The 21,193-nt window shown below is 52.6% G+C and overlaps 6 protein-coding genes across 6 annotated transcripts; 2 read left to right on the plus strand and 4 right to left on the minus strand.

Annotated features, from left to right (window-relative positions):
- Nucleotides 1-928: 928 nt before the first annotated feature.
- POX_c04656 (actin) lies at nt 929-3,178 on the plus strand (the record flags this gene model as incomplete). Its single annotated transcript, XM_050113518.1, has 6 exons — nt 929-935; nt 1,163-1,193; nt 1,447-1,502; nt 1,779-1,809; nt 2,043-2,814; nt 2,948-3,178. The coding sequence occupies 6 exons, from the start codon at nt 929-931 to the stop codon at nt 3,176-3,178; spliced, it is 1,128 nt and encodes a 375-aa protein (XP_049971074.1).
- A 1,235-nt stretch (nt 3,179-4,413) lies between these two features.
- Nucleotides 4,414-6,960, minus strand: POX_c04657 (Bifunctional purine biosynthetic protein ADE1; the record flags this gene model as incomplete). Its single annotated transcript, XM_050113519.1, has 3 exons — nt 4,414-6,017; nt 6,077-6,604; nt 6,681-6,960. The coding sequence occupies 3 exons, from the start codon at nt 6,958-6,960 to the stop codon at nt 4,414-4,416; spliced, it is 2,412 nt and encodes an 803-aa protein (XP_049971075.1).
- A 1,227-nt stretch (nt 6,961-8,187) lies between these two features.
- POX_c04658 (putative mitochondrial translation protein) lies at nt 8,188-10,401 on the plus strand (the record flags this gene model as incomplete). Its single annotated transcript, XM_050113520.1, has 4 exons — nt 8,188-8,220; nt 8,291-8,657; nt 8,721-8,784; nt 8,847-10,401. The coding sequence occupies 4 exons, from the start codon at nt 8,188-8,190 to the stop codon at nt 10,399-10,401; spliced, it is 2,019 nt and encodes a 672-aa protein (XP_049971076.1).
- Nucleotides 10,402-11,506: 1,105 nt separating this feature from the next.
- POX_c04659 (Rubrofusarin-specific efflux pump aurT) lies at nt 11,507-13,276 on the minus strand (the record flags this gene model as incomplete). The annotated part of the gene is made up of 2 exons (XM_050113521.1): nt 11,507-12,979; nt 13,100-13,276. The coding sequence occupies 2 exons, from the start codon at nt 13,274-13,276 to the stop codon at nt 11,507-11,509; spliced, it is 1,650 nt and encodes a 549-aa protein (XP_049971077.1).
- A 734-nt stretch (nt 13,277-14,010) lies between these two features.
- Nucleotides 14,011-14,997, minus strand: POX_c04660 (uncharacterized protein; the record flags this gene model as incomplete). The annotated part of the gene is made up of 1 exon (XM_050113522.1): nt 14,011-14,997. One exon carries the CDS (start codon nt 14,995-14,997, stop codon nt 14,011-14,013), a length of 987 nt encoding a protein of 328 aa, XP_049971078.1.
- A 1,527-nt stretch (nt 14,998-16,524) lies between these two features.
- On the minus strand, nt 16,525-20,466 carry POX_c04661 (uncharacterized protein; the record flags this gene model as incomplete). The annotated part of the gene is made up of 1 exon (XM_050113523.1): nt 16,525-20,466. The coding sequence occupies one exon, from the start codon at nt 20,464-20,466 to the stop codon at nt 16,525-16,527; it is 3,942 nt and encodes a 1,313-aa protein (XP_049971079.1).
- Between the last annotated feature and the right edge of the window lie 727 nt (nt 20,467-21,193).

Genomic DNA, 21,193 nt, shown 5'->3' on the forward strand with positions numbered 1-21,193 from the left:
GAGCCTCCGAGGCCCTGTTGTGATGTTATCTGTAGATAGTCGATCTTCTAGATAGTGCCCCGGAGGTAGGACGCGGCCATTGGTGCCAATGGGGTTGTCAAGGGAGAAAGAGGATGCCTATGATGATTCTGGGGTGGAGGAGGGTCGGTGATTTCCATCTGCCTGTCAGGCATCCCCAATCTGTCTGGGGGAGGCACGCGGCCCGGGTCTTGGTGCTCCTGTTTACTCGTTGCGTGTTGACTCCATTCGTAGCTCCCGGGCCAGTTCGGGGTCCAAAGAGGAGGCTCTGGTCACGATGAGCACGTCCCCTTGCGCCGATGTCCAGGTAGAAAGGCATTGAGAAAGGATGAGGACGTGTGTTGATGCCGTGAGCCAACCGCTGTCTTGGGACTAGACCAATAAGCACCGGACCAAGTCCATGGCGTCTGCCTTGGAAGTGACGAAATGTATCGAGGATAGCACATGCTGATGGGTGATCAGTGGTTCATCGAGAGCATGATTGCCCCATTGGGTACAGCAGAAGTCTTTTTGCACCAGGTTCGTCCCCTTCCTGACGGCCTCCAGACAAGTCATCTCATATAAGAGTCACTCGACCAGACGAGCAAACAAGATCATTTGAACGTGTGTTCGACCCGAAAACCGTGATTGTCCAGTGGAAGGCGGGGAGTCCAGTCCAGCCATTCCAACCCAGTCCATCCCAAGCCTCCAACGAACTCACAAACCAACCAAACCGAGAAAAAAACCCCCCCTCTCCACTTCTCTTCCCTCTCTGCCCCCTTACCCAAACTCCACCCTCTCTTCCTCTTCCTCTTCCATTATACACTTCTTCCCATCTTCCATTCCCCTCTTCGCCCTCCCCCCCCCGCCTCCCTGCTCATCCTCCCCTCCGACCCTTTTTTGATCTTCTTGAACATCCAAATCATTCACAATGGAAGGTATGTTTCCATCATCATCATCTCCCATCCATCAATTCCTTCTCTTCCCCCTTTTAGTTCTGGCCACCTCAGCCTCCCGCCCCTCCAGAGCTCTCCCGGGGGGGCCACCGGCTGAACAAAGCTGACGTGATGTCGATTGCCACACACGTTTCCCATCCTCCCTCCCCCCAAAACTCATGTGGTGAAACAGAAAAAGTCCAGGACTAATCCATCATGGGAATCAACAGAGGAAGTTGCTGCTCTCGTCATTGACAATGGGTACGTGATGAATGGGGATGGCGCCCGAAAGGTCGCCCGCGAGAGCCGGTCGGGGCTTGTGTTTGGGTTCCTCGCGCCAACCGTCCCGGTCGCGGTTCCGAGCTCCATCACCCCCTGACTGGACTGGACTGGACCATCAATGGCCGCGGCAAGAACCTCAATCGCAGTCGTGGATCGTGCTCTCGCGGTGTTTCCATGCTTTTCGACTCGCCGGTTCGCAACGCAATGGATCGTACTGATATTGTGTCTCTAGCTCGGGTATGTGTAAGGCCGGTTTCGCCGGTGACGACGCCCCGCGAGCTGTATTCCGTAAGTGATCCTCTCCCAAATCATCCGTTCTTCCCTTGAAATCTTGCCTCTCCTCTTCGTTGGGAAACCTGCAAAATCCGTCATCTTGGCGACCGTGCTCCCTCGTGGGAGGGGGACGGCCATCCCACCAGAGACCCTTGCGTCGGACTCGTTGCGGCCAGTGTGGGATGGTCGACCCCCGGCCCGCCAGTTGATGCACACCCGCGGTCTCTCAACCAGATATCAAACACACAACCCAAAATCCATCTCGATTCATTCACTGACGGAAATTACTAGCCTCCATCGTCGGTCGTCCCCGTCACCATGGGTAAATCTCCCCCCTCTCTCTCCCCAAATCTGTTTCGGATGAGCTCTGCATCTCCATCTGCCCCGCCCCTCCCCCTTTCCTGTTCTCCTGGTCTTATCAAGCTTCATGATCATGATGAGGTTGCCCTCGGCAATGTCTGTCGTACCGGCGACCGTGTTCCGCAATTGATCATAGGCTTTGTGACTAGATGAGGAACCATCGGGATTCGCCTGCTAACCTCTGTATCTCTCCAGTATCATGATTGGTATGGGTCAGAAGGACTCGTATGTCGGTGATGAGGCACAGTCTAAGCGTGGTATCTTGACCCTCCGCTACCCCATTGAGCACGGTGTTGTCACCAACTGGGACGACATGGAGAAGATTTGGCACCACACTTTCTACAACGAGCTCCGTGTGGCCCCCGAGGAGCACCCCATCCTCTTGACTGAGGCTCCCATCAACCCCAAGTCCAACCGTGAGAAGATGACCCAGATTGTCTTCGAGACCTTCAACGCCCCCGCCTTCTACGTCTCCATCCAGGCCGTTCTGTCCCTGTACGCTTCCGGTCGTACCACCGGTATCGTGCTGGACTCTGGTGATGGTGTCACTCACGTGGTCCCCATCTACGAGGGTTTCTCTCTCCCCCACGCCATCTCCCGTATCGACATGGCTGGTCGTGACTTGACCGACTACCTCATGAAGATCCTTGCCGAGCGCGGTTACACTTTCTCCACCACCGCCGAGCGTGAAATCGTCCGTGACATCAAGGAGAAGCTTTGCTACGTCGCTCTCGACTTTGAGCAGGAGATCCAGACCGCTTCCCAGTCCTCCAGCCTGGAGAAGTCCTACGAGCTGCCCGACGGTCAGGTCATCACCATCGGTAACGAGCGCTTCCGTGCCCCCGAGGCTCTCTTCCAGCCCAACGTTCTGGGTCTCGAGTCTGGCGGTATCCACGTCACCACCTTCAACTCCATCATGAAGTGTGATGTTGATGTCCGTAAGGATCTGTACGGCAACATTGTCATGGTAAGTTATTGAACTGTCGGGTTCCTCGCGCCTGCCCCCCCCCCTCTCCCTGTTGTCGAAACCTGCCCAGGAACAGAAGAAGAAGATCATGATCAAAAGGACACAACACTAACTCGATTCTTCTCGCTTCTAGTCTGGTGGTACCACCATGTACCCCGGTATCTCCGACCGTATGCAGAAGGAGATCACTGCTCTTGCTCCTTCTTCCATGAAGGTCAAGATCATCGCTCCCCCCGAGCGCAAGTACTCCGTCTGGATCGGTGGTTCCATTCTCGCCTCCCTCTCCACCTTCCAGCAGATGTGGATCTCCAAGCAGGAGTACGACGAGAGCGGTCCTTCGATCGTTCACCGCAAGTGCTTCTAAGCTTGTTTACTTTCTTCGAAGCTTTGATTGTGATCGGTCATACTTTCCTGGTGTACTAAAAGGCAGGATGGAGGTACTGGTGGATCGCAAGCGTTGTTGTTGGACTCGCATTATCAAGCGGATAGCCTGAAAATGGAAATTCTTTTCAAATTTTTTTTAATCAAAGTGGAATAAGATTCTCGGTTGCGTTGCTGATAGGACTTTTCTTGCTTCTCCCCCTACAACTTGCAACTGTTCATTTCCTCTTCTTCTCAAAGGCTTCGACTTTCTGCGTCTTGACCTTGCATACCCAACAGTCTCGACTTATATGCTCACCCCAGCCTCTCTGTGTCTTGACCACACATCCTCTCCATAGGTATTCACCAGGGTTCATCGATTCCACCAGACCTGTCTCCCTATCTACTTACCTACCTGGGGCTTATGAATCCATATTCGCCCGTGTGAGGCTTAGTCCCCTCTCCAACCAACCCCCTCCCATCGGCCTCTTTTCATCTGTCAGGATGGATGCTCATCCATAGAGGTAGACTGGACCAGTAATGGTCATAGTCATGGCTGGATTGATGCTGTCATGTTGATATTAGACGGGCAATCGTTGTAGAGCTGAGAGTGGATGTCTACCTCATAGCTACTTAGCAGGTTCATCCATGCAGGTGTGGTTTTTTTTCCATGTTTTGAAGTGTCTTTCTTTTAGGCTTTGAGGTACACATATACATGCCCACTTATGTATAAGACTACTACGTAGTTTACAAGGGGTTCGCTGCTCGGCAGTAGTAGGTATGGAGGGATCCAAAGATACATGATATCACCCAAGGAGGGTCCGCACGTTATGTGGAAAGGGGCAGTAGGCAAGCCAGATGTACTCGATCGATAGTCATCTGTATCAATTATATCGACCATTCAAGTAGAAGAAAGAAAAGAAAAGCGTAGTCTGTACTAAATGGAGTCATTCATTGCAAGGCTGACACGAGCCCTAGGTAATTTTCGGGGGGTGAGAGGGGTTCAAAGGACCCGATATCAAACGCGCGGGGGAAAGAAAAAAAATGGAAAAGGGGATAGTAAATATCTCGAAACACCGACTCTGATGAGGATCGCGACGGATCACATATATACGCAGCAACACACCCATACACACACATCCATACAAAGCAAGCAAAATTAAAGACAAGAAAACAATCATTTTCACATTTTCGAGAAGAGACAAGGAAGAGAGGGAAACCAAAGGGAGGGAAAAGTGATCATGCGCTCCACGACTCCAGGCCGCTGAGAACGCAGCCCTCCTCACCCTCTGCGCGAGCACGCAGCTCACCAACCCGGTAAACGGTCTCACCGGCAGCCTCAAAGTTCTGACGGACGGCCGCCTCGGAAGCGGGATCAACGGCAATGACCATGCCCACACCGCAGTTGAACGCGCGAGCCATCTCCGCCGGGGAGACGTTACCCTCGCGCTGCAGCCACTGGAAGACGGAAGGCTGGGGCCACGAGCTGACATCAACGGCCGCAGTCAGAGTCGACGGCAGCATGCGGGGGATGTTCTCTACAAGACCACCACCGGTGATGTGAGCCAGACCCTTGATGGCGGTCGAGTGAGCCTTGAGTGCGGCCAGGATGGGCTTGACATAGATACGGGTGGGGGTGAGGAGGGCTCGGCCCAGAGAGAGCTCTTCGGTCTGGCCGGGCATGGTGAAGGGAGCGGGAGCCGCAAAGTCCAGACCGCTACGCTCCACGATCTTGCGCACCAGCGAGTATCCGTTAGAGTGAGGACCGGATGAAGCAAGTGCCAGAAGCACGTCGCCGGAGCGCATAGCGTTGGTGTCGGGGAGGATGGTACGAGCATAGGCTCCGCTGGTGTTGATAGCACCAACAGCCGCGCCGACCGCATCGTAGGTCTCGTCGATGAAGAGACCGGGCATTTCAGCGGTCTCACCACCGATCAAAGCACAGCCGGCTTGCACACAGCCGTCGGCCACACCGGTAACGAAAGCAGTGGCGGTGGGAACATCCAGGTGGCCACATGAGTAGCAGTCAAGGAAGAAGAGGGGCTCGGCACCCTGAACGACCAGGTCGTTGACATTCATGGCGACCAAGTCAATACCCACGGTGTCGTGAATGCCCACGGTATGAGCAATCTTCAGCTTGGTACCCACACCGTCGATGGCACCGATCAAGGTCGGTGAGTCGGCGTGATACTCTGGGTTGGCCGCAGCCAGAGAGAAGAGACCACCGAAGCCACCGATGACGGCGTCAGTGCCGGGCCGCTTGGTACGACCCACGCAAGACTTGATGCGGTTAACGAGCTCATTTCCAGCGTCGATGGACACACCAGCGGCCGCGTAGGTCAGCGAGGTATCGGCTGACTGACGGAAGGCACGGTGGGCAATGTCCTTGCGGAAGAACATGCCGTCAAAGTGGATAGTGGCAATACCCTCGTAGCTCTTGGCGACTGCCTCTTCGAGAGTAGCCGCAGTAGCGGTGGCAGCAATAACACGGCCGCCGGAAGTCTGCAGTTCGTTACCAGACAGGGTTGTACCGGCGTGGAAGATCAGGGACCCAGCGGGCGTGGGGTCCAGAGTGATTGGCTTGCCCTTGGCGTAGGAGCCCGGGTAACCGCCAGCGACAGCGACGACAGTGGTCGAGTAGTTGGGCTCGACCTTGATGGAGACACCGTCCAGCCAGTGTTCGGTACAAGCGACCATAATCTGAGCCAGATCGGTATCTTTGCTGAGAAGGGGCAGGAGAGTCTGAGTCTCGGGGTCACCACCACGGACGTTATACTCGAGCACCTTGGGGCCATTCTTGGTCATCATGAGACCCGTGAAGAGGATTCCGACAAAGGGGAACCCTATCATGTATCAGAGGGATGTATTCCATATCTCCATTGAAGGTTCGTTTGGGACATACCGTCTCGTCGCATGCCATCAATTGATGGCTGGATGATCGTGCGGTCAATCTCATCCCGCACCTCCTTGGGCGCAATGCGAGTGGGAGCATAGCAGCCCATTCCACCAGTGTTGGGACCCTGGTCTCCGTCAAAGATGCGCTTGTGGTCCTGGGCGGGAGGAAGGGAGTAGATGGTGTAGCCGTCACTGAAAGTGAGAATGCTCAGCTCATCACCCTCCAGGCACTCCTCGATGACGACCTCATCACCAGCGTTACCGAATTGACGATCGACCATCATCTCCTTCAGGGCCTTGTGTGCCTCATCCTTGGTTGCCGGGATGATGACACCCTTACCAGCGGCCAGACCGCTAGCCTTGATCACAACGTTGTGAGAAACGGAGTCGAGATAACGGCGGGCGGACTCGTAGTCGGAGAAGTTGCCGAAGGCCGCAGTGGGGATGTTGTGACGCTGCATAAAGTCCTTGGAGAAAGTCTTGGAGCCCTCCATACGGGCAGCAGCCTTGGAGGGGCCAAAGCATCGGATACCGACTGATTGGAACGAAGAAAAATACCTCAGCAATTGCTTTTTGGAGCACAAATTTTGGAGGGGGAGCTGAAATCTTACCAGCCTGGAAGTATCCTTGAATTCCGTCGACGAGGGGCGCTTCGGGCCCGGGAACGACGAGGTTCACACCATTCTTTTGCGCAAAAGCCACGAGGCCGGGATAGTCGTCGCCCTTGACATTGGCATTGACGATCTTGTTGGACGCGCCCAGACCAGTACCACCGTTTCCGGGAGCGACGTAGACAATGTCGACGAGGGGCGACTGGCTAAGTTTCCAAGCCAGGGCATGCTCACGGCCACCGTTGCCGACAATGAGGACACGTACTTGTTCCTGAGCCATTGTGAGGAGCAGTGTCTCGAACGACTGGAGGATCAGTTAGCAATTGAAATCGTCCCATTGTCGGAGCCCACCGCGGGGTATCAATGCCCCTCAAAATGGGCAGATAAGATTGAGATCTATGCGATTGGTATGCTTCCAATGCATACAATCTGAAGCCGAAATAAAAAGGCAGGAGTCAGAAATTCTTACCTCGCCGAAACAAATCTGAAGAACAACTGCAAAAAAGAGTAGAGAATGAGTTGAAGGTTTGGTGAAGCTTAATGGCTCACACTTTTTTTTTCTGCCGGCGGCGGGTTTTCTCCGGAGTCGGGACCCGTGATGACTCCTCCAGTCCCGCCAGGAAAGGCGGGCCAAGATGGAGACGGTTCTTCCCTGCCTACACAACTACCCGTGCGTAACGATGTACAGGTACATGCCAGTACGAAGAATCAAAGGATGACTGTGCACCCGGAGGGGCGGTGGGTCAGCCATCAGTTTGGGGGAAGACGAGAAAAAAATAATGGCGCATTTGACACCCAGTGTTCTTGCTTATTGATATAATACACCTGAGAAAATAATAATGCCGATGATAATTGTAGTAGTCTGTGAGAAAGTAATGACATGTCTCGAGCAGCCGACACTTCTACTCCATTCGGACTCCAGTACCGTACATTACATTCAGTTTGATCGATTCTTGGCAACGTTTTCATCGACAAAATCCTTACTAGAGATGTAATACTGAGTGACTAACAGGGAGCTCTACTGGCGGCGATCATTCGTCTTGAAATTTTTCATTTCTATATCCACGAAAATGCTTTCTGTCAATATGATCATAGCTTGATCGACTTCGCCTGAGAAATTGAAAACTTCCCAATCAGGAAATGGTGCCTGAGGTGGCTGGAGAGCATGTGGGCGGTATGGCGGGGCATAAAAAACGCCTGGCCCGGAGCGCGAATCCATCGATGCTGCGGCCAAGCACCGATCAAGATCCCGTTGAGTCTTGTATCTCCCGGGCATTGTTGAGAACATCCCCCTCAGTCTCCCAGTTAACGAATAAGCCGTATGTTTCGGGCATCTCTTCGGTCTGTATCAGACCCTCTTCGCGATCATGTTTGTTGGTCATGTATAGCGCGGCGCTCCTCCGCGCCGTTTGGTGTACGTCGACTTCAACAGACTCCTCTGCGTCGTGCGCAGTTTAGCACTCGGCATGGAAAACTGCTTTCGGCGAGTGCATCGGAGACAAGCTCAATGGTGACGCCTGAACCTGAGTCACTATCAAAAGTATGTTGAGTCTCTGAGATTTGGTGTCCACAGCTCGCGCAGCGACGTTAATGCATATTTCTATTGGCAGATCCCCCATCAAGTCGAAGCAACTGGAGAAAATTCAAACGATAATGACGGCACCGACAAGTCTCTGGCTGACAATCGGTCACCTCAACACCCACAAGCGGCGGCGAGGAGAGCGAGGCGGGCAGCCAAACAACGGGACAAGCAACGGCTAAAAGACAACGAGGAGCCTGGTGAAAAGGAAGCGAAACAGGGACCGAGCCCCACGAGCAAACGTAAGGCGGCGATTGAAAAAGTGAACCAAATTTTAGACGAGAAGGCTGCGCCGAAGAAGGGTTCTCGAGGACCCAAGGGTAAACTCTCTCATGTCGCCAACTTTATCAATGAGAAGCACACTGGAGTGATTGACACGGAGAAGGAGAAACTGACTGGTAAGCCATGAGCTTCACCCTGAGATTCAGACCATTTGTGGGAAATTCACTGACACTACCAAGCTTTGGACGTTCCAATGGCGCCTGTTCCTGGCCTCTCTTTTGGCCTCGATCGAGTGCTGTTTAAGTAAGATCCCTCACGTTGCTAGTAAACCGGGTGTTCTCTGTTCACTAACGAATCATCTGCAGTCCTGGTGTCTATCAGCTCCGAGATCCTCGATCGCGTGTTTATAACTTCGACCCCTATTTGGGTCAAATTATGCCCGTCACCGAATTCGATTTCAATGCCCTGAAAGAATACATCACGTCATCAAAGGATGACACCCTCCGGAGCCATGCGATCAAGGAGAAGAAAAAGTATAGCGGTTCCTCGTCCAGCATGACATCCGTTCTGTCTCAATTCCACTACCTCCTTTCTGCTTGGCGGGGCATCGACACTCGCACCTTGTCTCAAGGATTCCCGGACAAACTCCGGTCCTTTACTCGTCTCCTCCGATCTCCGGCTGCGATGTTCTTACACTACCAGGACGGTGTGTACGCTATTGACGCGGACAAGGAATTTGACTCGGCCAATATCCTCATGAATTTGGGCAAGTCCATGGAGAAGCTTTTGACCATGCCCAAGGAGGACTTTGAACGGTACCGACGGTCAAGCGAGAACAAGATTTCTCCCGAGGAGGAGCAAGCGATTCCGGAATCCTACCACTATTCGACATATGGAGACTTCATCATGCGCTCCCAGTTGGACGCATACGACCCCCGTCTCCCCGGCACCGGCATGTTTGACCTGAAGACACGTGCCGTTGTTTCCATCCGTATGGACGCCAAGAATTTCGAGCACGGTCTTGGCTATGAGATCAAGACACGCTTCGGCGACTTTGAATCGTACGAGCGCGAGTTCTACGATATGATCCGTGCTGCCTTCTTGAAATACTCCCTTCAAGTCCGCATTGGTCGCATGGATGGTATCTTTGTCGCCTTCCACAACGTTGAGCGTATCTTTGGGTTCCAGTACATCAGCCTACCAGAAATGGATCAGACACTGCATGGAACTTCCGACACTGCTCTTGGAGACAAGGAATTTGAGTTGAGTTTGGGGCTCTGGAATGAGATTCTCAACAAAGCAACGGCGAAATATCCTAAGCAATCCCTGCGATTCCATTTCGAGACCCGGGATGCTGTGACCCCATTTATGTACATTTTTGTCGAGCCGGTCACGAGCGAAGAGATTCAGGCTATCCAGACTTCCAAAAAGGCCGAGATTGACGCCTACCAGCAGCGTCTCTTGAACCTCAAGCCTAGCGAGGACGACAGCGACCTTGACGTCCCTTCTGTCGAGGAAACACCCGCACCGCCTACGCTGGAGGCAGAGGCCGACGACTCTGCACCCAAGGGCGAGCTCCTCGCAATGGCCTTGACCGTTCGCAACAAGATCAATGGAGAGGTTGTCGATCGACCCACTGAAGGGTTCAGTGCCAATGACAAATGGGAAGTTGAATACGAGATTAGTGAACTGTCGCCCGCTCAGGGCCACTCACTTTACAAGATGTGTAAGACTCGTCGGATGAGGGGTCTCGAAGGCCGAGGCGAGGATGAGCTCGAAGTCGCCAGCAATGTGTACATTCGTCGACTGCGACAGATCAGCAAAGAGGGCCGCAAGCACCGTGAGCGTGAAAACCAGCTGGACAAGGAACTGGGTGTTGTTGTTCTGGATGATGGTGTAAAGGATAAGAGTGCTAAATGAGGCATGTTTCCTGGTTCCATCTCGCCACCCCTGAATTTTTAGACTCATCTGGAGGGCGAGGCGGCATCGTGTTGGCATCAGATTCTTGTCAAGGATCCTGGCTGTCAGACATTACACATTGTGTGTTTTGTCTGTCCCCCCCTCTCTCTGTTTTACTTTGTATATTACTAGACATGATTCCCCGTTCTGTATCTTTATTCCGGAGGGCTATTGGCGGCACGGGCTGCTCGCACCATTTACATGGCATACTATGGCGTTTAAAAAGAAAATGTTATATTTTGACTGCTTCGGAAACGGCATCAAACTGAACTCACCCATGATTCGAGCCTGCGGACCAGGCGCATGCTAAGCGACGGGCTTGCCCATGAAGCACCTCCACACGCAGATTGCACAAGTGAAATCCAACTGTAGAAAAATATTAGGTACCTAGGCCTTGATTCACTTGAGAATGAAACCGCCAGATGAACAGACCGGGCGAAGTCTTTGACAATCATCCATGAAGCCCCTGAAACAGCCCAGGGCACTGATGCTTACCTCAAGCTAGAGGCAATACCGTAACAGGATCCCACTACCTAGGACTACACGGGGTATATTTATAACAAATCGCTGTTTGATTTTATTTATCCAATGGCCTCATATTTCGAGATTCAAGCAACATTTACCGAGAGAGAATATGTTCATGTATAAAGCTGGAGCTCATCTATTCCCGCCGGGGATAAATAATTTGGAAGGAGTAGTGTTTGTTGTAAAATCCAGGGAATCTAGATGATACCAAGTTCCATAAAGAATGTAGGTGATTTACGGCTTTGAAGGATCTTTAGCTCGGCTGTTTCAGAAGATTAGAAAAGAAAATCGACAGGATACCAGTAATCTCAATGAGCATATGTGTACATTCTCGGATGATGTGATAGTACTTCAAGACTGGAAGAGTAGCCTAATGTTTAGGTAGCGATACCTGCAGGTAGGTTCAAACCGCAGCCCAGAAATGCAAGAATCAAACCATTCGAAAAAACAGGCGTCCGAAAAAAAAAAAAAAACAAAAAAGCAGTTTGAGATACTCGTTCTCCCCACCACATACGTATTTAGCAGGGATAGGCCGACGACTCTAAGCCGCAGCATCAGCCGCAGCAGCAGGATCGATTTTCTTGTCTTTCTTGATCGTCTTCCATTCCATCGTCACACAAGGCAAGATCATCAAGCAAGACACCGCCACAGTCACAACGAACGCATGCCGCAACGCTTCATTATAAACCAACAAGACATCGTGAAGCTTTTTCGCAGGGACAACCTCCGACAACTGAGTGGCTCCCGCCGCAAGGATCCGAGCCGTATCAACCCCATGAATCAGAGGCATCGCAGCGCCCAGGTAGCTCTGAAAAAGAGACTGCGCCACAGCAATAAAGATCGACCCGCCAAGAGACTGTGCGAAAAACATCAGCGAGATACCGACGGGGACATCTTTCTCCTGGTCTTGTAGGACTGTTTGCGCTGCAAGCGATGACTGTTGCATTCCGAGGCCGATTCCCAAGCCGAAGAGGACTTGGTATCCGATCCATGAGGCGTGATTGGTGTCTAGTTGAAAATTCGTCATGAGGCCTGCACCGGTGGACATCAAGATGGTGGCGACGAACATCCAGGGGACGTAATATCCTGTTGCGGAGATGATGGCACCCGATAGAATCGCGCCGACGACGAGCGAAAGAACCATGGGGATGGTGTCAATGCCTGAATTGATGGCCGAGACGCCGCGCACGGCTTGGAACCAGAGTGGAAGCGTATAGAGCATTGAGATGAGGGCTCCTCCGACGCATGCTGCGAAAATGACTCCGCTGAGGATACTGCGTTGTTTGATGATTCGAGGTGGAACGGTGGCGGTTTCCTGTAATTGAACTTGTACGCCAACGAAGGATATGGCCAGGACACCCGATAGCACGAATAGTGCGATAATTCGACCGTTATTCCAGGCATACATAGTGCCGCCCCATTGCAAAGCGAGCAAAAAGCAGACAACCGAGGGTAAGAAGAGGATGCTACCCAGTGGATCAAGACGAAGAAGTTGCTCTTTCCATCCGCAGAATCGAGGCTCGCAAGGCACCGCCAGAAAAAGGAACAATACGAGCATAGTAAAGCCCCCAATGGGCAGATTGATATAAAAACACCAGCGCCAGGTGACTTTATCCGTAAATGCACCACCCATCAGCGGTCCGACAATCGACGAGACTCCAAACGTCGAACCCATAAGTCCCACGTAGATTGGCCGTTTGGCCAATGGGACAATCTGCGCAATAACGATGGATGAGCCCGAGAATATCCCCGCGGAGCCAATGCCGGCGATTGCTCGTCCAACAATAAAGACAGTTGAACTGGGAGCACCGCCGCACAAGGCGGATCCAACCTCGAAGATGAGGATTGCCAGCAGGAAGACGGTCTTGGTGGAGTAGAAAGTGTAGATTTTGCCCCATGTAAGTTGGGTGGCGCAGCTGGTCAACAGGTAGGCGCTGGCGTACCAGGGGATATCGGCGAGGGCGTTGAATTGTTTGGCGATTTGGGGCACGGCCGTGGCGATAATGGTTCGGTCCTAATTGTAAATGAAACACCGGGGATTGTTAGCTGGGATATATGTATTTTTTTTCTTTTTCATCTTTTTCTTTCGAGGCCGTGGTATGAGTCTCACAAGAGAGTTTTTCCATGTACTTACCAGGGCCACAAGAAACATGGATAGTATAATTGATGTTACGATAAGTATCAGTTTCGATCCGGTTGGGTAGTTTTTCTCACTCTCGTGTGTAGACGAGATGTCTTCACTGCTGTCCAAAGGGGATGATGTATGATATTGCTGATGGAGTTGGATTGTTTCTTGCTTGTTGTTCGTCATTTTGGAAATATACCCTGATAAATATTCAAACGAGAGATAGCTTGTCTAGAACAGACCTGATCCTTTTAATCATCCCAATTCTTTGGAAGTATACGGTGTTTATATTCTGCCCATGAGGATGAAATGTAGTATGTTGCCTGCTCCATATCTGGGGCCGACCAGCTCGGCGCCGAAAATGTAGTTCCCGCTATCGTTGATACAGAAAAATACCGGGGGCTTGACCGAGACTGACAAATCAAATTGTGCACTCCCGTAGAGATACCCCACTAAAAAAGCTTAATCCTCGGCGCCGAACAGTCCTTTCGGTATAAATACGCTTGTTTACAGGACAAGACCCGCTACTGTAGATCGTTGAGGCTGGCTGGGCTGGTAGGATCGACCTCGACTCAACTCGGCGATGCTGCTGGAGCTTTGTGAATCTTTTGAGAATATTTTCACATATTCATTCGAAGTGTTCTGATTTCCCATAATTGGAATCAAGACGTTTGTAAATCCAAAACATTATTTGAGTGCCGTTCATGGATTTGCAAAAAACTATACATAGATATTATTTACACAATCGTCGAGGATCAACTTGACTTGACGTGTGTTTCGCGCAAAGCGATATGAGCAAGTTCACAGTCACCTTATGTCCCCTCTGAAAATAGCGATATTACAAATCCAGAAAAAGCAAGAAACAAATTCCTGTCCGTCATTCGGATAGAGTCGCCAATCCTCCCCATTTTTGATTCCCGTCAGATCTTCATATTGCCAATCATCTCATCGTACTGCCTCATCTCCTCCATCCTCTCCACCGACAACCTCCCCGTCTTGGATCTCAGTATACCAGTGCCGGCTTCCACAAGAGGCCGAATAAACACACGCTCACCATTTTCTTCCTTGTCTTTCTGCTTCTCCTTCTCCGCCACTTCTACTTCCACTTCCACTTGACTCTTCTCTTCCTCCCTCCCGTCTCCAGATCTCACCGGAAACCAAGTATCCCCCAGCCCCGTCGGCTCACTATTAATATAAATCGCCTCCCAATGACCCCGGGGCACCACAAAAGTTTCATGAAAGATCCCAATATGCGGACACGTCTCGGTGATCTTACGAAAGTACTTCACCCCCTTCATATGAGAATCTCCATAGGCAAAACGATGCAGAGCCTTGTAATCGCGCAAGTAGAAGATGTTGAGAAGTTCGTTCCCCGCCGCCTGTTCCTGCTTGAGAAAGGTCGACAGACCCAATAGGCCGGCTGTTTCAGGATCGGCGTGCATTTCCCGCATCATGCGGTCAAAACTGTCGACGATGCCTTTCATGCCTGGGGCAAGAAAGCCTAGGGGATGATGGCTGCGCACACCGAGGTGGAAGACTACAATTTGGTCGCGGGATGGCTCGGCGCCGAAGGTGCCGTTGGGAAAGGGGAGTTGTGGACTCCCTTTGGTGAGGAGGACGTTGTCGAGATAGCGGTTTCGAGTGAGGTTGAATGTCATTAAGAGGTGGTCCGTGAGTCGATAGGCGAGGGTCAGAATGGTTGGGAGGATGGCGCGTGGTCCGAGGATCAGGCAGCCGATGCCTTGGAGGAGAGCCCCGAGTAATAGCCAGCTGGTCAGGGAAATGGTATCCCGAAGAAGAGCAGAGACAGATCCATTCTTGCGAGGAAAGCGAATCGGTTTTCGCTCAAGAGGATTTGGGGGAGGGATGGTATGAGGTGGAAGAAGCGGCTGGAAGGCAGCAGCCATCTTGATATTACGCAGGAGAGCAGTAGAAAAGATAAGGATAGACTCCGTTCAAGGTTGATCATACGAAAGATAAAGTATATGTAATGGAACACCAGCGTCGCGTTCAAAATCTTTTATATGTCTGAGAAGATAGACAGTCAACGTCGAGGCTGTCGAGGCTGTTGAAGCTGATCGGCCAGATGGTTGACCCGATCAAAGCGTCTCACAAAGACGCGCAACCAAGTCAAGCCGAAGAGGGGCGGACCATTTTTCCGGGAGCTTTCCGCCAGTCACATTTCCGGTCAGGCGACCCAACCCAGAAGAAGTGAGGGGCTGCGTGAGATCAACTGAGCAAGAAATACAAAATACCAAGGCACGGAGGGAAGAAAAAAGCGAAAAAAAAAATCCGTAGAGAAGGAGAGTCAGGGGATCAGAATCAAAACCTGCTCGAGTATGAGACTTTCGTTTATTTCTCTGTTCATGAGTGATACATCACCATCTATATGCTAAGCGCTTCGTACCTCCTACCGCTGAGTCAAGGAAACTTACCTAGTACGTCAATCTATGTAGCTCTGATTTACAAGGATGGCACTCGAAATGCCCTTCAATAGGTGTTTTCTGAGAGAGAACCAACGGAGAGACAGAGCTCTTGCGCATGCAGAACAGATCCTCAACGTCGGACATGGTAGAGACTACGTAAAATACGGCGAGTAAAGAACATTCCTACAATGCGTGGGTGTAGATACTTATTGAGCAGTACCGCTCACAATTCATTCAATGATGACGAGTTCAATCGCTGCATATGTGTACAGACAAGATATATAAAAAAAGAGAAATCCAACTGACTGCCAGGACAAACTCTTATCCAGGAGTCGATTCGACCCCTCCAAATCCCACCCGTAAAGTACATGTGCCTGGGCGATTCCCATGGCAATTCCCATTTCTCAAGCCAAAAAGGTTGCCAGTGTCAGTGCTAGAGAACAGAGGACCCGGGAATTAATTCTTTTGAGCAACAGCATAAACAATCAAACAGCCATGCAGACCATGCCTAGCCATGGCTGAAGTAGGCTGACAGGGTGAGCCCAGACCAGACCATTGAGGTTGGGCGGGATGCGGACTCATAGGGAGGAAAAAGTCCAACCAGTGAGGCAAAACAGTCAAGCATCAAGTGTTCAGGGTCGAAGTCATGGAGAAGTATCACAGAGAGGGCTCAATCATAGTAGTTGAGTCTAGATGGAGAAAAGCGCCTGTATGGATGGTATCGGACGATAGAGATGGCAAAGAGAGATAAGAAACAAAAAAAAAGCATGAAGAAGATTCGGGGGTATCATTTTCCGGGTTGCAGAGTGAATGCAGTGGCAAGAATTTGGGAGTGTCCGTGTGAGGAGGCGTTGTGTAGTGTGAAGATCAAGATAGTATGAGAGGGGGGAAGGAGAGAGGAAGAGAGAAAGAGAGGTGGATGGCGGCGATTGAAAGGTTTCAATAGAGTCAAGGCAACGCATCACACTCAAGATGCCCACCGAGACGGCCCAGGGAGGAAGAAAACAGCTATTGCAGTTCCTGCAGGTCCAATTTGGGAGGACTCCAGTCCAGTTGCGGTGGCTTGTCCGTCGAAGACGAAATTGATGGAGCGATGCATACTGGACGCATGGCTTCCACCCGTCGTTTCTCCTTCAAGGCATTGCCCGTCAAAAATCCCCGGAGTGCAGATGACGCCATCCCATAAGTGCTGCGGCCGCTGCCAGTCCCCGTCGACACGGTACTCGAACTTCGAGCACTGCGGACACTGTTTGTCTTTTTGACCGCAGAAGGCACCGCGGGCACAGGAAGAGCCAGCCGGCCAGAATCGGGCCCGGATGAAGCGTACTCTGGTGGGAGAATTTGAGATGCACGGGTGGCCTGCGGGGCAGTCCGAGGGGGTTGCATCGTCAGGCTTGGGCTTTGGTTCGTCTTGGTCTGAACGTTGATCTGAATTGGTTGGGTGTCTCGCGAGGTGGTCCGACTCAGTTGAAGTGGAGAGTGTGCGTCCGGGGGCGAGGCGCGAATCTCATCCGCCGAAACGGCAACGTCGAATTTGAGATTCTCAAGCATGGTTCCAAGGCTAGCAGCGGTACCCGGACGACTCTCACTGGAGGTCTCGTCGGCCAAGTCATCCTGAAGGCCATTGGCGATGTTGTAGTTCCGGAGCAGGTAGCGCTGCAATCGCATCACCTCCACGTCCCACTTGTGCTGCAGTGATCGTAACATCAATTCCACATTTTGAGAACCAAAAGCGGCCGCATCGGGAGAAGAAGAGTGGGAGGCGTTTCCACCGGCGGGCATCTGTTTGCTGAGCCGATGATGGGCAGCAGGACGGACGGTCATTGCGGCGTGGAGTGAACGTCGGATGGAGTTGGCCGTCGAAGTAGGTACATGGTTGGCATCCCAACGGATGTTATCAACCTCTCGGCGGACCTTTTCGAGCGAAAGAACTCGGTCACGCTCCATAAACGACAGGCTGAGCAGGGTGTGGTTGCACTGCAATCCATTGACCAGAACGGTAAAGGACTGCAGGTTGATATCGTTATTTTCGCAGTGGACCTCCCGAAGAGACTCGTTCTCTTCAAGTACCGACGCCAGGGTGTTTGCCCCTTGAAGTCCCAGTTTTTGATGCTCGATCCGCAGAACCTTGAGAGACTTGTTCTTCTTCAACCCAGTCAAAGCGAGATTGAGGCCGATTCCAAATCGAGCCACATCGAGATGCGCATTCTCCCCGCTGATGTCGAGCGCTTCCAAGGTCTCATTCTCTTCGAACATCAACTGCAGTGCTCGGCAGGTCTCAGGACCGGCATCGTACGGCAACGAGGCTTTGGAAATGTCGAGGTATCGTAGTGTGCGGTTCCTGCGGACGGCGTCGACCAGTTGGCGAAAATGGTCCTCCTTTTTGAAATCGATCATCTGCATCGAAAGATGCGACGGGGTCATGTCCTTGCCGATGGCATCGAACAGGAATGAGCAACCAATGTCGAGACGGTTCTCATTGGCATGCAGGTGCAGACTGCGCGGTGACTCTGAACCACTCAGCGACATCGAGTGCATGAACATGGCGACGTCCTCGCCACTCAGGCCGCACTGGTCCAATCGAAGCATACGCAGATTGCGCGAGCGATCACTCGCCAGGTAGGTCGAAATAGCATCGACCGTCTCACGATTGAGTGCGGTCCGGCTGAGCACCAGTTCTTCAAGCTCCCAGTTGAACAGCGTCTCTGCTGTGATGAGCGGTTCGGGTCCGGAGGTGCGTGAAATGCGCGATAGATTGATCTTACGAAGACGGCGAAAATAGCCAATGTACTGCTGGAAGACGTCCGGACTCAGGCGGCCTTGGACTCCCGAAATGTTGATCACCTCCAGGGTCTTTTCCTGTGCGACGAGGGTGGAAAGCAAAACGTTCAGATCGTGCACGGAAAGGCCACAGTCGCCCACCTCCAACGCTCGCAATTGACTCTTTCGCTGCGACGCGGCGTCCACCAGATAATCCAAATCCGATTCGCCCAGCTTGATGCCATTCAGCACGACCCAGTCCACGGTGGTGAGACCCCGGCGACAGACGGGGAAGAGGGCCTCGGGAATTCCACACCCCGGATCACGACTTCCCTTGTCCAGAGTGGGGACGCGAGTGAGACAGTAGGCAAAATCGAGTCGACGCAGCCATTTGCTCTTCAACGCCAGAGCGCGGACCTCCTGTGACAAGACCGTCAAGTTTGTCGATCCCGGAATGTTGACCAGAGAGCCGGCTTTGTCGAGCTGCACATCCAAGTCGGCCTCGTGGATATCGCGCAATCCTTGCAGCGCGTCGAGATTGATTCCACGGAATGAGATGGATCGGAAAGACTCGTTATATCGTAACGCTCGCATGACCGCGATGAGTTCCAGCGCACTGTAGCGCGAATGGGTCTTGGAGGCCGGCCGAAGGAGACGGAAGCACGGGGCATCCTCACATTCCAGATCAATCGTGTATCGAATGTTTGACGTGTCGATGTCATAACTCGCAGAATAAGCCACCAAAGTGCGGTCAAAGCAACCGTAATCCTCGTCCAACGTCGCGGGAGGAAAGTTGTCGTCGTTCTGCAACTCGCGCGGGACCACAAAATCATACGGCTGTCTCGTCCAGAGCGGGCGCAGAAACTCGGTGTGCTGTCGAATCCACCGGGCCACCTCGACCGAGTGGACCGAGGCCAAAAAGACGTTGAACGATTTGCGCAGGGGAACCCGGAAAGTGAGGTGCAGACTGTCGTCTCCGTACTCCATGGAAAGACCCGTCAGATTCATGAGACCAAAGGAGGCCCCCGTCTCCAGATCGGCCAAGGAGACCACGGACGGTCGCTGGGCGGTTTTCTGCATTGGCACGAGATGGACCTTGTGTAAACCGACAGCCAAGTAACATCCCGTTGGCGACAACTTGGTCAGATCGTCAGACGATGATCGGGTCGTGGGGGACTTGCTGGACGCAATTTGAATGACGCAGTACATCTGGAACACCTCCGGGTCGTAATCTCGCTCGTGTTCGAGCATTCTGGTGACGTACTCGACCGAGCCGCGGTCAAAGGGCAGAGGGTCGTTGGCGCGCGCCATTTGCGCTGCCTGGCGAATCCCCACCATCCACAAGTTCAATTCCTGCAGATCGGCCGTCTGCATCTGCACCAAAGCCGCCTTGTGTGTCCGTTCATCCAGGTAAGCCACTTCGACCGTTGGTGAGACGCGTCCATCTTCCAGCATGTAGACTGCAATGATGCTGTTGAGCGGGATACCGGCGGCGGCATCCGTGGTCACCATCAGTTGCGTGTCCTGCAGCGAACTGATCGAGGCGACGGATTGGCGATGGGAGGACGGGGCACGAGCGCTGTACGATGCGGGGATGGACGGAAAGGCATCGGCGGCCTTGGCTTGGTTCTTGAATCGAATCAGGTATGTATCCGTGAGGACGAGATACTGGCTCTTTCGCTTCCACATGCCGCCCATCATCTGCACCTCGCCATGATGGAGGATGGCGGAGGAGCAGATGCCATGGCGCGGGTGAACCGCGCTCTGCGGCTCTTCTCCCCATGAGGCGACGGACGCGGCCAGCGCATCCCCATCTTCGCCAGTGGTCAATGGCTTCAACGACCCAAATACCGAGTTCCGTTTCTTCTGTAACGATTTTCGACGCGGCCGTACCGATGTGTCCAGTGGCGGCGTGCTCGCCGACATGGCCGGCGACCGACCCGCCGAGTCCGAGCCTGCCGTTCCCGGCCGACGAAGCACATTCCCCCCGCTGGCCCACCGATTAGGACTTTGGGACCGGCCAAAGAATCCAGAGTTGCGGCGAAGCTTCTTCCCTCGAGGAGGCACATCGTCGGACGGTGAACGATCATGGACGCCCTGTCGATGCAAGGTGGTAGGACCATTGGAGGCAGCACTGAAAACACTCAGGCTTTTCCTTCTTTCCTTTTTGTTGATGATGAGCTCGGCCATGGTGGAGGATTAGGGGGGAGGAAAAGTGATGAGGGTGAGACGGTGCCGAGTGGTGTTGACAATTCCGAGTAATGACGAGGTCCGACAGTAAATCTCCAATGACCGCGATGCGAGGAGGTTGATGAAGCGAGCGTGGGTGGCCGACGATGATCCGCGGCGCAGTTGGAGGCTGGAAATGCGACAAAAGTGTGTTTCTCATGCACGACCCCCTGATAATGTCTCTGCTCACAAGAAGTAAATTGTCAGAACTGGGAGGGAGGCGAGGAGTCCATGAAGGAACAGAAAAGTTCCACGCAGAGAGGCGTGAAGATAAGGGCCGAAGCCATGGGAAGTGATGAGAAAGCGGGGAAAGAGAGAGCCCCCAAGCTTGAGGTGAGACAACGAGGTGAGGAAGATACATACCTAGCCGCGCACTCTCTTATGACGCCATGAGACGCGATTGAAATTGGCAGTGGTGAAGAAATCTCGAATGGCAAACGAAGGCAGTGGGAGAGAACGGAAAATAGAGCCGATGGGGCTTGAACAAGAAGATGCGTGACAGCGGAAAGGGGAAAAAGAAAGAGAGGGCGAGCGCGAGAGAGCCGATTTGAGAGCTTGCGAATTCTCCGACTGCGAACGGCGACCGGTAGCTGTCAACGGCGTGGCCAAGGGGAGGAGCAAAGCCGACGAGGATCTGGTCGAGCGGAAGATTCTTGATTGGGTTCGTGGGTGGTTTTTCCAGGTGTCT

Source organism: Penicillium oxalicum, chromosome III (assembly GCF_001723175.1).
Source record: "Penicillium oxalicum strain HP7-1 chromosome III, whole genome shotgun sequence".
Taxonomy (NCBI): domain Eukaryota; kingdom Fungi; phylum Ascomycota; class Eurotiomycetes; order Eurotiales; family Aspergillaceae; genus Penicillium; species Penicillium oxalicum.